We start from the raw sequence: 14,802 nt of genomic DNA, 5'->3' as shown, positions 1-14,802 counted from the left end.
TAATTATAGCCCTTGGTGATCGTCTGCAAATTAAAATGTGTTTGAGTTTGTTCAAGTGCAAGTGTAAATGCTAACACATTTGCATCATCAAGTAGGATACAGCTTATCTAACACCTCCTAGTGTTTTCAATCTAAAGTTGTCACATGCCACTTTACATAATTTTTCTTGACAATGGAATCACAAATGCAAATTTGTCTGAGATGTTCATTATTCTGAACTGCAAGGACTCCCACTTAGTGGATTTGAGTGTCTGCTGTGACAATGGCATGTCTTTATTTATTCTTTGAGATACAGTCAGACTTTGGAGGTTGGCCTTGTTGCTCCTGACCCAGCTGAGATTACAGGCATGTACCACCATGCCTGGCTTATGTGTCTTTTTTATATAAAGAATTTTTATATTCTTTTGTCATCTTTTAGTAATTAAAATGTCAACAAAGTATAAAGGATATCTGTGGTGGTTTGAATCTGATATCCCCTATAAAGTCATGTTTTTTGAGTGCTAGGTCCCCAGCTGGTGGCAGTTTGGGAGGTGGAGCCTTGCTGGAGGCGATGTGATGCTGGGGCTTTGGGGCATTATAGCCAGCTCGCCCTTGCCAGAGTCCAACTTAGTCGTCTTCTTCTATTTCCCACCTACCGTAAAGGAAATGACACCCAGCCTCTGCTCAGGCCAGGCTTTCTCCTGTCATCACGGTTTCTTTCAGAGCTGCGCACCAAAACAAACCCTTTCCTCTCATGAGCTGCTTTTGGTCAGGCGCTGTGTCCCAGCAATGCAAAGAGAACGACAGCACAGCCTCCCATGCACGCACGGTGTGAGCTTCTAGCTCAGCACTTACTAGCATGCTGACTTTGTGGTGTGTACTTACATTTTGGGGTACACTTTTCTTAATACAATGAGGACAATTTTGGTATCACCTTCATGGATGGATGGGAGGAGGAAGTGAGTGAGCTTAGGTATATAGTGAGATGATAGATGGGGGGAGGAGGAGAGATGGAGTGAGAAAGAAGGAGAAGGGAAGAGATGAGAGAAGTAAAAGAGCGAATGAAATGAACATGAGCCTGGCATATGGTGAATTTCTGAAGTACTCTTGGAAGTGGTGCAGTCCTTACTGCCGTAAATACAAAGTCCAGCACAGAACATGACATTGAAGATGTCTTCTCCTTTCCTTCTGCCATGTACAGAGGCTCTTGTCACTGAGCTACATCTCCAGCTAGCAGGGACATTTTATATAAGCATTACAAAACTCTAGATTCATGATAAAACTTTACTAACCAGATTTTTACTTTAAAATCTAAAGCTTTATTTAGCTATAGCAAATCAGAAATCCATTAGGAAAGAAAACAGTTCCTGCTATTTTATATCCAAGCAAAGTAAAAACTTAAGTGTAAGATGTTGGCTGTTTGGCTTCTGTTATTTTAGACTGATCTGCAAGTGTTGAAGTGGACGTGTTCCCATGTTAAAGCACACATGATGTGAGACGTGTTCCTGTGTCTAAGCACACATCACATGGGGCGTGTTCCCATGTTAAAGCAAACATCACATGGGATGTGTTCCCATGTTAAAGCACACATGACGTGAGGTGTGTTCCCCTGTCTAAGCACACATCACGTGGGCGTGTTCCCATGTCTAAGCACACATCACGTGGGCATGTTCCCGTGTCTAAGCACACATCACATGGGGCATGTCCCTGTGTCTAAGCACACATCACGTGGGACATGTTCCCATGTTAAAGCACACATGACGTGAGACATGTTCCTGTGTCTAAGCACACATCACATGGGGCGTGTTCCCATGTTAAAGCACACATGACGTGAGGTGTGTTCCCCTGTCTAAGCACACATCACGTGGGCGTCTTCCCATGTCTAAGCACACATCACATGGGCATGTTCCCATGTCTAAGCACACATCACGTGGGGCGTGTTCCCGTGTCTAAGCACACATCACATGGGGCATGTTCCCGTGTCTAAGCACACATCACATGGGGCGTGTCCCGTGTCTAAGCACACATCACATGGGGCATGTTCCCGTGTCTAAGCACACATCACATGGGACGTGTTCCATGTCTAAGCACACATCACGTGGGGCGTGTTCCCATGTCTAAACACACATCACGTGGGACGTGTTCCCATGTCTAAGCACACATCACGTGGGGCGTGTCCCGTGTCTAAGCACACATCACGTGGGGCGTGTTCCCATGTCTAAACACACATCACGTGGGACGTGTTCCCATGTCTAAGCACACATCACGTGGGGCGTGTCCCGTGTCTAAGCACACATCACGTGGGGCGTGTTCCCATGTCTAAACACACATCACGTGGGGCGTGTTCCCATGTCTCCCAGCACGCTTCATGCAGGGATACCTGAGATGGAATAGCCACTCCTTCCCTCGACTCTCCAGATTCTTCAGGATTTGGGAGTCTACTGTGGTCTCTTCAGTTTTGAACCATTTGAGAGCTGAGATAAATGGAAGGACCAGATTACAGTGAAGCCAAGCTCAAGGAAGTTGCCATGAGCTTCATAATTTTCCTAATCTCCTAGCTTTGACAGCTCAGACCTGCCAACAAGTGAGAAAATGTGAATCCTAAATCAACACTGGTTCAGGGCAGGAACCAAAGCTTGGCTTAAAGCAGAGATGGATGGTTGCATCTCAGCAATGCGCTGCCCTGCGGAGATTCTGGAACTGGGCAAGAAGCAGAAGCACTAAAGAAAGATCCTTCTGCCAGGAAACCAAGGCATGAGGAAGGGTTTCCTCTCCAACAAAACTGGAGGAGGGGCTGTCTTCATTTTGCATTGAACTTAATGAGGCACCATGCGTTTTTTCATTTTAATAATAAGTCTATGTATCTTTATGGGGGGAAAATTAATGATCTTTAAGCTCTACTTCTACCATCCTAGACTCCCTCTGGAACTCTGGCACACTGCATGCATATTTCATCTTAATTTCATTATAATCGACATGAGCATATTGCTCCCCTCTCCCCACTTTTGCACTTGACATTATTTCAGACACATTTTCATGTATCAGCATCACCCACACGGTCATTTCATTTGCATTTTTCTCATTCCCAACAAGGTTACACATTTTGCAAGTGGCACCTGGGACTTGATTTTTATTTACCTGAACAAACACTCTTCCTACTCAGAATATTTTGTTCTTTTAGTGGCTATATTTAGCTCATTTCCCCATTATGCTACTTTTCTTCTTGCAGATTCCATTTTGCAAATTAAAAATCAGAAAGTTTCATGAGTCAAAAGTAAGTCAAAACTACCCATCTGGCTTCCCTTTTGTACAGCCTGAATAAAAATATATTTATTTTTTTTCATTCTAGTTTGAAGTTTTATATTTAGTTTTTTGATGCATATGAAATTTATTGAGGTAATGGTTCAACATATAGGTATAAATAAAGTAATTATTCTCCTTACTTATATGCAAATGTTAGTTATTAAACAAGGAGATTTTTAGCCTACTAGAAATACACTTTTAAACATAGGTTTCAGTATATGCCACAATTCATATCTTAGAAAATTATCTCTGGCAGTGAGCTTAATTTTATTAAAGCATTTGTTTTTTAAATTTAATTTTATTAAAGTATTTGTTTTTTAGAACTGAGATGAATGCTTTTTATCTAAAATTTCAAAGGACTGTGGACCCTGGGCCAGCTCAAAACAAAAGGTCCAGCTTTCAATAAAGTTTTAACTAAATACTTTTATTAATTTATTTGAGAGAGGGGAGAGAGAAAACATGAATACAGGCATGCTAGGACCTCTTGCCACAGCAAATGAACTCCAAATGCATGTGCCATGTTGTGTGCCTGGCTTTAAGTAAGTACCGGGGAATCAAACTCAGGCCGTTGGCTTTGCAAGCAAGCACTTCTAACCACTGCGCCATCTCCCCATCCCTCAAGTAATGTCTTTTTAAAGAAGAAGATGGTATACATAAATGTCCCAGAGAAGCTGAAAGAATGCCTGTCACCCATTGTCCATAGTGACATTCTTCAGGCAGGCTTGAGCTCTGAGAAAATATAATTGGCCAGAAGTTAGTGTTGATCATCCCCAAATCAGTCAATTTTTAAGATTTACTTTTTATTTACTAGAGAGACAAAGAGAGAGGTGGGTGCGCCGGGGCCTCTAGCCACTGCAAATGAACTCCAGATACATGTGCACCACCCAGTACAACTGGCTTATATGGGTCCTGGGAAATTGAACCTGAGTCCTTAGGCTTCACAGAGAAATGCCTTCACTGCTAAGCCATCTCTCCAGGTCTTACTCCTGTGTTGGCCAGCTTCCTGAAACTATAATAAAACTCCTGCAGTAATTAACCTATACAGAGAAGAGATTCACAGTTTTGGAGGCTCCAGTCACAGATCAGTGGATCTCTGGGGGGTGTTGCGAATGGCCAGTGATGGGAGCATGCGCAGGCTGCTTACATCAGGAGCCGAGCAGGAAGACAGGAAGCGGCTCCTTTGAGGGCACGCCCCCGCAGACCCAAGGACCTCTCACTAGGCCTCACCTGCAAATACACAGCACCTCCCAGTAGCGCCACCCTGGGGATCAAGCCAGTCAGCATTTCAACCACAGTAAATCTGGAAGAAAAGGTAATGAGCAAAACAAAAACAAAAAGCAAAACACACAAAAAAATGTTTTTAAGGAGATGGAGAAGTGTCTCAGTGGTTAAAGGTTCTTGATTATAAAGTATAAGGCCCAAATTCAATTCTCCAGTATCACATAAAGCCAGATGTGCAAAGTGGTACATGCATCTGGTGTTTGTTTGCAATGGTGGGAGGTCTTGGCACATCCATACTTTCCCTCTCTCTCTCTCCCTATCTATCTATCTATCTATCTATCCATCTATCTCTATCTCTCTATCTCTCTCTTAAGTAAGCAAAAAGTATTAAAAAATAAATGACTTTTTAAGGCACTACCATGAGTCTGGGGAGATGACTAGCTTGACCACACAAGAGTTCAGATCCCTGGAGCCCACACAGACCCAGACACAAGTAACACACACATTAGTAATCTTAGTGTTCCTATAGCAATAAGATGCAGTTAGAATCCCAAAGCTCACAGGCCAGCTTGTGTGGAGTTCCCAGTAGTAAAACAAGAGAGGCCCTATCTCGTCTAAGGTAGAAAGTGAAGACCAACACCCCAAGGTTATCTATCCTCTGACTCACTCACACTTCGGCATGCATGCACCCAGACATATAAACACATCACATACACACACAGCATATGCACACTCACAAAAAAATAAATATCCCACAAATACTTGGAGTACAGTCATCTCAGTGGTGATATCCAGTAGCAGCAGATGCAACTGCTAAAGAAGACAGCAACAAAAACTTGTAATGTAGTCGGGCGTGGTGGCGCACGCCTTTAATCCCAACACTCGGAGGCAGAGGTACAAGGATTGCAGTGAGTTCAAGGCCACCCTGAGATACATAGTAAATTACAGGTCAGCCTGAGCTAGAGTGAGACCCTACCTCAAAAAAAAAAAAAAAAAAAAAAACACTGTAATGTGTCTTCTAAGACAAGCCCCAGGATGAACCTTTGAAGACACTGCAAAGCTCTGTGCAAGATCTTCCCTTACTAAGTGTTCTCCATGGAGTCTAAGCACACGCCTTCTGTGTCCCCTCACCCCTAACTTTGTTTCTCTCTTCCTCACAGCTTTCTTTCTCAGGCTTACTTTTCTGTTATCACTTCTGCTCCTCAAGCTAACTCCACTCTGATCCCTATCCCTGACAGCCTGCCCCAGCACCTGGCTTTCTCCTTAGAACCTGGCACAACATCTGACCTTGGCGGGGGTGGGGGAGGGCAGGATGCGGTGTGGTGAGCCCACAGCTTTGGTGGCAGCAAAGACAGTCATGTATTTCCACATGAATCATCAGGGACTACTAGCAAACCTCGGCTTCCCTGTTGGGTTGAAGGCACTGCCGGGGGCCGTGGTTTCAGAGATGTGGTGGATGTCCTAACAGGTTCTCTACAGATGTTTGCCAGCAGAGAGATTCCTTCACTCTCGCTCTCCTTTATTTGACCCTGCACACACCTTCAGTTCTCAGGCCTCACAAGGACAAGAAAGGGAAAAGGTCGGTGTAGTTTCCGTGGCTTCTGTATCTCAGCGTTTCACATTCACACTATCTCTGCCATTTCTGCAGCCTGATTTTTTTTGTGTAGACAGCTTCCATAATTATCGACAATAAACCATGATAATTCCCTCCCCCATCACTTTCCCCTTCGCAGTTCCATTCTCCATCATATCCCCTCCCCCCTCAATCAGTCTCTTTTATTTTGACGTCACCATCTGTTCCTCCTATTATGAGAGTCTTGTGTAGGTAGTGCCAGGCCATCCTGTGTCTGGAAGAGCGCATTGTAAGGAGTCCCACCCTTCCTTTGGCTCTTACATTCTTTCCACCACCTCTTCTGCCATGGATCCTGAGCCTTGAAAGGTGAGATAGAGATGTTTCAGTGTGCAGCCTGATTTTACCTAACCATTCTTCCCAACCTAGCTGTATATATATTTTTTTTACACAGGGTCTCACCATGCAGCCCAGATGGGCCTGACCCTCACACTTTCTGCTTCCCACTCCCAAATGCTGGGGTTACAGACATGCACTGCTGACCCACTCTGATTGTTTTGGGGGCAAGTTCTTCAATGTAATGTCCTGCTTCTTGTCCCATTTGAGACTCACAGCAACCAACTCCATGTTAGTGACACAGCATTTAAGGTACTCCAGCCTCCCCGAACCCCAGCAGTTTTCAAAGTGGAACTCTAATCAGCCAAAGCCACCACACTGCCCAAGCACTGGTTAGATGGGCACGTGCACATTCATGGTGCCCACCACAGATGTACAAGCTCAGAAACCCTGCAGGGTGGGTGTATTTTTTACTTTCCTCATTGTTGTGACAAAATTCTTGGCAAGAGCAACTTCGGAGAGGAAGGATTTCTTTTGGCTCACAGTTTAAGGGGACAGAGTCAGTCACGACATGGAAGGCATGGGAGCAGGAGTCTGAGGTGGCTGCTCATGGTGCGTCTGTGGTCACAGAGCAGAGAGGGGTGAATGCTGACCCTCAACTGGCTAACTGTGGTTTTCATTAGTCCAGGACCTAAGCTCATGGGAAGGTGCCACCCAAATTTGGAGAGGGTCTCTGTCTCTCTTCTTCACCTAACCGTTTCTGACAACAACCTCACAGAGCCAGAGGCGGGTCTCACAGGTAATTCCAAGTCCAGCAGTTGGGGCTCCAACCACCCCCTATGGCACTGTGATACTCCCCCCCGCCCCAGTTATAGAACCACTGCTTCAAGCCACCTGGCCGTCCTCCTACCTCTGTCTTCCTCCTGCTCACATCTCCCAGTTCTACTAGGAAGCTTGACTGAAGATTAACCTGAACCACTTTGACCATCAGCTCCACACCTCTGGGACAAACATCCAACCAGACATACAGCTTATGGGAGGAAGGGGTTTATTGCAGGCTTACAGATCAAGGGGAATTTCCATCACTGTTAGAAGAAGGTGGCTCCTTTCCAGAGTGCACATTGTTCTGAACATACCTAGTAGGACTGGACTCAGATCCACACACCCCCTCTAGCAGCAACCTGCCTGCTAGGGGCTCAAGTAAGAAGTTTAATTAAAAATGAGGGTGCTAGATAGATGGCTTAGCAGTTAAGCACTTGCCTGTGAAGCCTAAGGACACAGGTTCAAGGCTTGATTCCCCAGGACCCATGTAAGCCAGATGCATAATTTGACACATGCATCTGAAGTTTGTTTGCAGTGGCTGGAAGCCCTGGCACGCCTATTATCTCTCTCTCTGTTACTCTCAAATAAATAAAAATAAACAAAAAAATTTAAAACAAAAGTGAGGGCCCTCTCCTTTGCAGAAGAGGTGGCAGAAGAATGTAAGAGCCAAAGAAGGGTATCACTCTTTGTTCCTTACAATGCAACTATCCAGACAGAAATTGTCCTTGATATCCATGACCTTGAAGTGCCTAGCAGCACCTACACAAGACTCTCCTCGAATAGGAGAAAAAGATGATGACATCAAATTAAAACAAAGACTAATGGAGAGAGGGAGGGAATAAGATGGAGAGCAGAGTTGTGAAGGGGAAAGTGGGGGAGAGGAGGGAAATATCATGGTTTATTCTCTGTAAGTATAGAAGTTGTCAATAAAAAATTAATTAATTAACTAATTAAAGGAAAACCTACATATCCCTGGGGAAAAAATGAGGACCCTCAATGGAATGGGGGCAAGGAGTAGTGGAATGATACTAATGCATGATTTACCCATACAAAGTTTCTACTTAATGAAAGAAGAGACTGAATCTATGGAATTAAACATTCAAACTATCTCATTCAAACTACAACACAGTCAAATCTTTACCATTCTGATAATCTGCACAGATAATTTTAAAAGGCAATATAAGGGCTGCAGAGATGGCCTAGCAGTTAAGGCACTTGCCTACGAAGCGTAAGGACCCATGTTCGACTCTCCAGATCCCATGTAAGCCAGTTGCACAAAGCTGAGGCAAGTGCAAGGTCACACATGCCCACTAGGTGGCACAAGCATCTCGATTTCAGTGCTTGAAGTCTTGGTACATGAAAATTCTCTCTCTCAAAAAAAAGGCAACATGAAACATCAAAATAATTTTAATCCTCAGTGAGTTATTTCATCTATAATAAGGTTTGACAGTGGTGACCTGGATGGATGCAGGCATGAATAACCCATGTGCCTCATCTTAATCAGGTCACAGTCTCCCTTGGGGTGGGGGCCAGAGATAGTTTTTCTAATAGATGAAAATTTTGAAGTGCTGCTAGAGTGCTGATTAGCAGAATTTATAAATAGTACAAAGACATAGAGAGTCATAAGAGATTTCAAGGACTGGAGAGATGGTTTAGTGGTTGGGGCACTTGCCTGTAAAGCCTAAGGACCCAGGTTCAATTCTCCAGGTCCCATGTAAGCCAGATGCACAAGGTGACACATGCATCTGGAGTTCATTTGCAGTGGCTAGAGGCCACTGGCATGCTCATTTTCTCTCTCTTTTTTTCTCCCTCTCCCTCTCTCTGTCACAAACAAAAATAAATAAGTTAATTTTAAAGAATAAAAATGCTTTACAAAAAGAGTTTTCAAAAGAATCATGCTTGAAATCACCAAGCTTAGTAATTCCCAACTAATTTCTTGGTTTGATGGTGAGTGTGTGGAGGTTATTACGCTAATGTTTTCTCTTTAGTATATTTATTACATGTTGCAATGAAAATATTTCAGTTTTACTTGAAGGTAGCAGCAGCAGCTCATCCAAATAAACTGATTCTGTTTTGTCATTACCTGTCTTGGTCATACGTGAGATGAATTATGCATCTTGTCATACCTATGAGTGGTTTTCATCTTCACCAAGTATGTATATGTATCCACATATACATATATGTCTGTGTTGATAGAAAGGCATGCTGATGGGTGGAAGGTAAAAGGGCAAGTGGGTGGATGGATAGAATAGAGTTAGGTAGGTAAGTAGGTAGATAAAACATACGTGTGAATGTTGATGTTGAAGACATTACCAGAAGCTGTGTGCGATGTATAAATTGCTCAGAACTATGTAATTTACAAACCACTTTGGAAAATTTCACAAGATACATTTATGTGTCATTAGGCATTAGAATCCTAATTGATGAAAAATTCTATATAAGAAGATGGTACTCTCTATTTTTAATATTTATTTATTTATTTATTTATTTATTTATTTATTTGAGAGAGAGAGAATGGGCACTCCAGGGCCTCTAGCCACTGCAAATGAATACCAGACATATGTACTACTTTGTGCATCTGCCTTACGTGCCTTATGTGAACCTGGGTCTTTAGGCTTTGCAGGAAAGTGCTTTGACTGCTATGCCATCTCTGTGGCCTGAGTTTTTTTTCATAATGGATACACTGGGAGATATCTGACCAAATACCTCTAGATTCATCCAGTACCATTGTCAAGACTACTATGCACATCGTGCTTTAAGAGTAAGATTAGAAAACATACCATAAAATTTTGATACACAGTAGGATTATGCCCACTTAAAACAAGTGCAGAATGAGTTACCTTTCCATTGTATCGAACAGGGTGAGCTTGTTCTCTGCATCATTTTTCTTTCAGTAGAAATGTGTATTCGAAGTTATGACTATGAAAGAAATTCCTAAGATTAACTTCTCTCTAACGTGGTCTGGACCTTTGAGACCTAGCACAGGTCCTTTAATCCCTTAGGGAGCTCCAGCTTGGGAACATGGAGACATCCCAAGAGGAGGGAGCAGTATCTCCTGTTCATAGTGAACGAGCTGCCTTGACAAAGTCCAGCGTCGCAGGTGGCATCCAGCGAGATCCAAGGGCGCTTGCATTTTCCCCAGCGCCGCTGGTGCTGCCCTGTCAGTTCAACGTGCGGGGGAGGAGGGCAATCATTTGGTTTCATCTGTACCCTGAGAAGCAGAACTTGGAACCCACACAGAGACCCCTCCTCCACAGGTTGTCTTGGCCAGGGCTTTGAATGTACCGGCACCATTAAAAGTTTAAGTGGTATATCAGATGGAGTGGCAGCTGTGTCCTTCTCCCCAAAACTGGGACCTAGCAGCACAGCTACTTCCCGCCAGAACACAGATTTGAACATGACACATGTAGCTCTTTTGACTGCCAGGGCGTTGGTCTTCAATTCTGCACTGCCCTTGGGCTCTTAACATGTAGTGATCATTTTGTTCCGCCCAATTACCATTTCTACTACTGTGTTGATCGTGCAGCAAGGTTGAGTGAAAAGAAAACATTCCAGTGTAATTCTCAAAGACAGTGTTTCCCAGTGTCTGTCTGCTTCACAGATTTGGTATTTTATTTATTTATTTATTTATGAGAAAGAGAAAAAAGCAGATAAAGAGAGAGAGAGAATGGGTGCACCAGGGCCTCTAGCCACTGCAAATGAACTGCAGAAACACGTGACACCTTGTGTATCTGGCTTACATGGGTACTAGGGAATCAAACCTGGTTCATTAGGCTTCGCAGGCAAGCACCTTAACAGCTAAGCCATCTCTCCAGCCATGATTTGGTACTTTTAAAACTATTGATAGAAGATCCAAGTCAAACACTGGAAGTCCTTGAGTCTCATCCTACTTAGCTGAGGAGATAGCTCAGCAGTTAAAGGTGCTTGTTTTTAAAGCCTGACAGCCCGGGTTTGATTCCCCAGTACCCGTGTAAGGCTGGATGCACAAATGCTACTAAAAGTCTTTGTGTGTGCAGTGTCTGTGACTGTGTGCGTCTGTGCACACGTGGAGGCCAGAGTCAATTCAGGCATCTTCCTTACTCACTTCCCACACTATTTCTTGAGACAGGATCTCACACTGAACCTAGCGCTTACCAATTCAACTGGACTTGCCAGCTAGCAAGCCAGAGAGAGTGTCCTGTCTCGGCCTCCCTGGCGCTGGGATCACAGGCATATGCCATCATACCCAGCTTTGACATGGGTGCTGGGGATCCAAACTTGGGTCATCATGCGTACACAGCCAGCACTTTACCCACTGAGCCATGTGTCCAGGGCCAAGTCTGTTGACTTGACTATTACTCTGACAACAATCCACTTCAAATGGGGTGGGCTAAAAGCTTCCAGTGGCACCAGATGTTGTGGGTGTACAAAATAAAAACTTTGAAAATATGGTGAAGGACCTGAAATTTTGAGTTGCCCCACTGCCCCATTTTACAGGTCTCTCTCCCAGTTTTAACTCAGCAAATTGCTCTGCTCGCCTCTCTCTGAGGAGGTGCAACTTGATCTTTCATCTGGGTGTTTATTCATCTAACCAGAGAAGCTTTCAGTTCGCTTTAAAAATTAATTTGACTTTAATGTTGCGTTATCTAAGCATTCCCCTGGGCTGAGATGAAATCATGCTGGGGGCAGGGGGGTTTTGATCTAGCAAATAACCATTGATCTGGAGCCTTTGATCATGCGCCATGGTGCTAACCCACAGCCCCACCCGGGGTGACTGAGCTTCCAGCAGAATCAAAGATGGCATGGTGGGTGGTGAGCGCTGAGAGAATTCTGGCCTCTCTCAGCCACCTCAGGCTGCTACAACCTGTTGTGTGGCGATTAGAGTTTTTCCTACATGTTTATCTGCCTACAGAAATTAAATGAGAGCAGAGCTACACAGAAGATGAAGGACTTCCTTCCCAGGACCTTGGAGTACCATGTTCTCATTGCTTCTTGAGTGACATGAATCCCTTAACTCCCTAAAATGGCAATCCTGAATCCTTTCCTGTCTCTTGCTGAGTTTTCAGAGTCTGTTAAAAAGTAAGAGGAATGTGGTCTGGAGAGATGGCTGAGTGTTAAGAGTGCTTGCTTGCAAAGCCTCGTGGCCCAGGTCCAATTCCCCAGTACCCACATAAAGCCAGATGCATCTGGAGTTTTGTTTCCAGTGGCAGGAGACTGTGACACGCCCATTCTCATTCTCTCTCTCTCTCTCTCTCTCCTTGCAAATAACTAATAAATAAAATTTTTTTCAGAAAGAGTAATAGGAAAACTAGTTTGTATCCAGTCTTATTTTTATATTAGTAAGTTCATAGAATATGTGGTGGATTATGATGAGAGGGATGGACAAAAAAGGGAAATAGCTGTGCCTGGGGAGAGGGCCTGTCTCTGAAGATAGAATCCATGACTCTCAAGCAAAAGGGCAGAAGTGGATGGACACACTGACCTTGAAAAAGACAGTTCCCAGCCTCTAGATTTGTTGCATGCCTCCCTCCTGTGGCACAGACCCTGTCTAACTCTGCCATCTCCTCTCCAACAGATGGGGAGCTCTCCATATCGAATGAAGATGATTCCCTGGAAAATGGACAGTCGCTGAGCTCTAGCCAACTGTCCCTGCCTGCCCTGTCTGAAATGGAGCCAGTCCCCATGCCCAGGGACCCCTGCTCGTATGAGGTGCTCCAAGCCTCAGACATCATGGATGGACCAGGTAATGCCCAGGCAGAGTATAAGGCAGGTCCCCAGGATGTCACACTGGCTAATGATCCAGGACAGAAGGATGTGGAATGGGAATGAAACTGACCTCATACTAGTTCTGAAAGTACACTGACTGGAAGAAATGTGAATGATATTTACCCACATTGTTTTCCAGCTTTTAAAATTTCTGATGACATTAATCACTTTGAAGGAGAAGAACTTATATTGTAATATTGATCATTTAGAATGTCAGCTTTTTGTCTTCCTGACACTCACATCTAAGAAGGCAAAGCTGAAGAATCCTATGTTCCTAGACAATACCTAATTGATTCTATGATACCGACTTGACTTACCTTTTCAAAAAGTCTGGCCGGGCGTGGTGGCACATGCCTTTAATCCCAGCACTTGGGAGGCAGAGGTAGGAAGATTGCCATGAGTTCGAGGCCACCCTAAGACGACATAGTGAATTCCAGGTCAGTCTGGGCTAGAGTGAAACCCTACCTCAAAAAATCAAAAAAACAAAACAAAACAAAAATAAGTCTGACCACACTCTTTAATGTCTAGTCCCAACATACCAGGCAATGGTTGTAGCAACTCAGTTAATCTAATCGTGCTTGAGTCTGCCAGTAGATGAGTTTGGATGCCATCTGACTATCACCTCTCTCTTTGGTCACCTGAGTGGCCAGCTGCTGTCTCTTAAGGAGGTGCAGAGCAGCTCTGATGAGCCTACTGATGAGACCCTGCTAAACAGAGAAGAATGGAGCATGTTGTCAGGAAACAGATCTGGTTGGAGGAACCTCTGGAACCATCTAGAGCGTGGGTAGAAAAGCCATGTCCCTCCTGCTCCCACATAGAACACCCACACCCACAGAGGCTCACGAGGGAGGAGAAATGCTGTTTTACCAGTTGATTCCCTGAGAGATGCTGTTTACAGCGTTGATTCCCACGCTTTGCTATGGCTCTTGGCAGCCACTGCTCCATTGTACTCAGCACTGATGAGAAGAGTGTCCCTGAAGATGCAGAGCAGACACCTCTCCCTGAATTAGGGAAGAAGAAGGAAACAAGCACAGGGGAGGAGTCATTTATACACTTCCTCCTTGGGGAGGTGATGGGAGGCTGGAGGGAATGCAGTTCAGTTGCAGTTTTCCCTCCAGGAAATGGGTTCAAGCAAGAGCACTGGATTTTTTTTTATTATTTTTTAGTTCCAGCTTTCCTTATGCCACTGGAATCAGGTGTATTTGACTGTTTTAGTGAAATCTGTCATCCCAGTAAAGTCACATTGTTATCCAGACTGCCCGCACAGTAGGAAGATATGAGCTACCAATCTATGGCAAGTTGCCACAGGAGCCCATTGGAGACTCAGAGGGAAAAGGAAGAGTTAGGCCCAAAGGAAAATAAAGAGAAATGAAGGCACTGAAACAAGGCAACAGGGACTTGCTTGCCTAACATGTATGAGGTCCTGGGTTCGATGCCCTGCACCATATTGACCTGGTATGGTGGTACAAGCCTATAATTTCAGCTCTCAGGGGGATCAGAAGTGCAAGGTCATCCTCAAAATGTCTTAACAAGCAAGTAGAAAACCAACAGGGAAGATTGAAAGGTGTGGCTTTTGAATACCCTCTGCCTGGTCACAATATCCTCTTCCTGGACCTGGCAAGGCAACTAGAGTTCTGACTGAGACACTGGTACTTAGTGCAGACCACTCTGGAGCCTGGAGGAGCTGATGGCAAGACCTGTGGGTAGAGCCCATGAGTGCCAGCCTTGGGGAAATGTCACCTAGTCTCCAAGACCCAAGAGCAGGGACAGAGCAAGACCCTGTGTGTCTACCAGTTGATATCCATTCTCTCTTCCTAGCACAGAGC

General features: G+C 44.4%; 1 protein-coding gene across 10 annotated transcripts in view; it reads left to right on the top strand.

Moving 5' to 3' along the window:
• Phactr1 (phosphatase and actin regulator 1) overlaps nt 1-14,802 on the top strand; it is a 541,488-nt gene that overhangs the window by 432,435 nt on the left and 94,251 nt on the right. For all 10 annotated transcript variants that reach the window (XM_045136638.1, XM_045136634.1, XM_045136633.1 and 7 more), the window contains one exon: nt 12,786-12,953. In XM_045136638.1, the coding sequence (XP_044992573.1) occupies nt 12,786-12,953 (168 nt within the window). The remainder of the gene's footprint in view (nt 1-12,785; nt 12,954-14,802) is intronic.

This window comes from Jaculus jaculus, chromosome 17, assembly GCF_020740685.1.
Source record: "Jaculus jaculus isolate mJacJac1 chromosome 17, mJacJac1.mat.Y.cur, whole genome shotgun sequence".
Lineage (NCBI taxonomy): Eukaryota > Metazoa > Chordata > Mammalia > Rodentia > Dipodidae > Jaculus > Jaculus jaculus.
The sequence above is the reverse complement of the archived record's forward strand: the minus strand, read 5'-3'. Positions and strand labels throughout refer to the sequence as shown.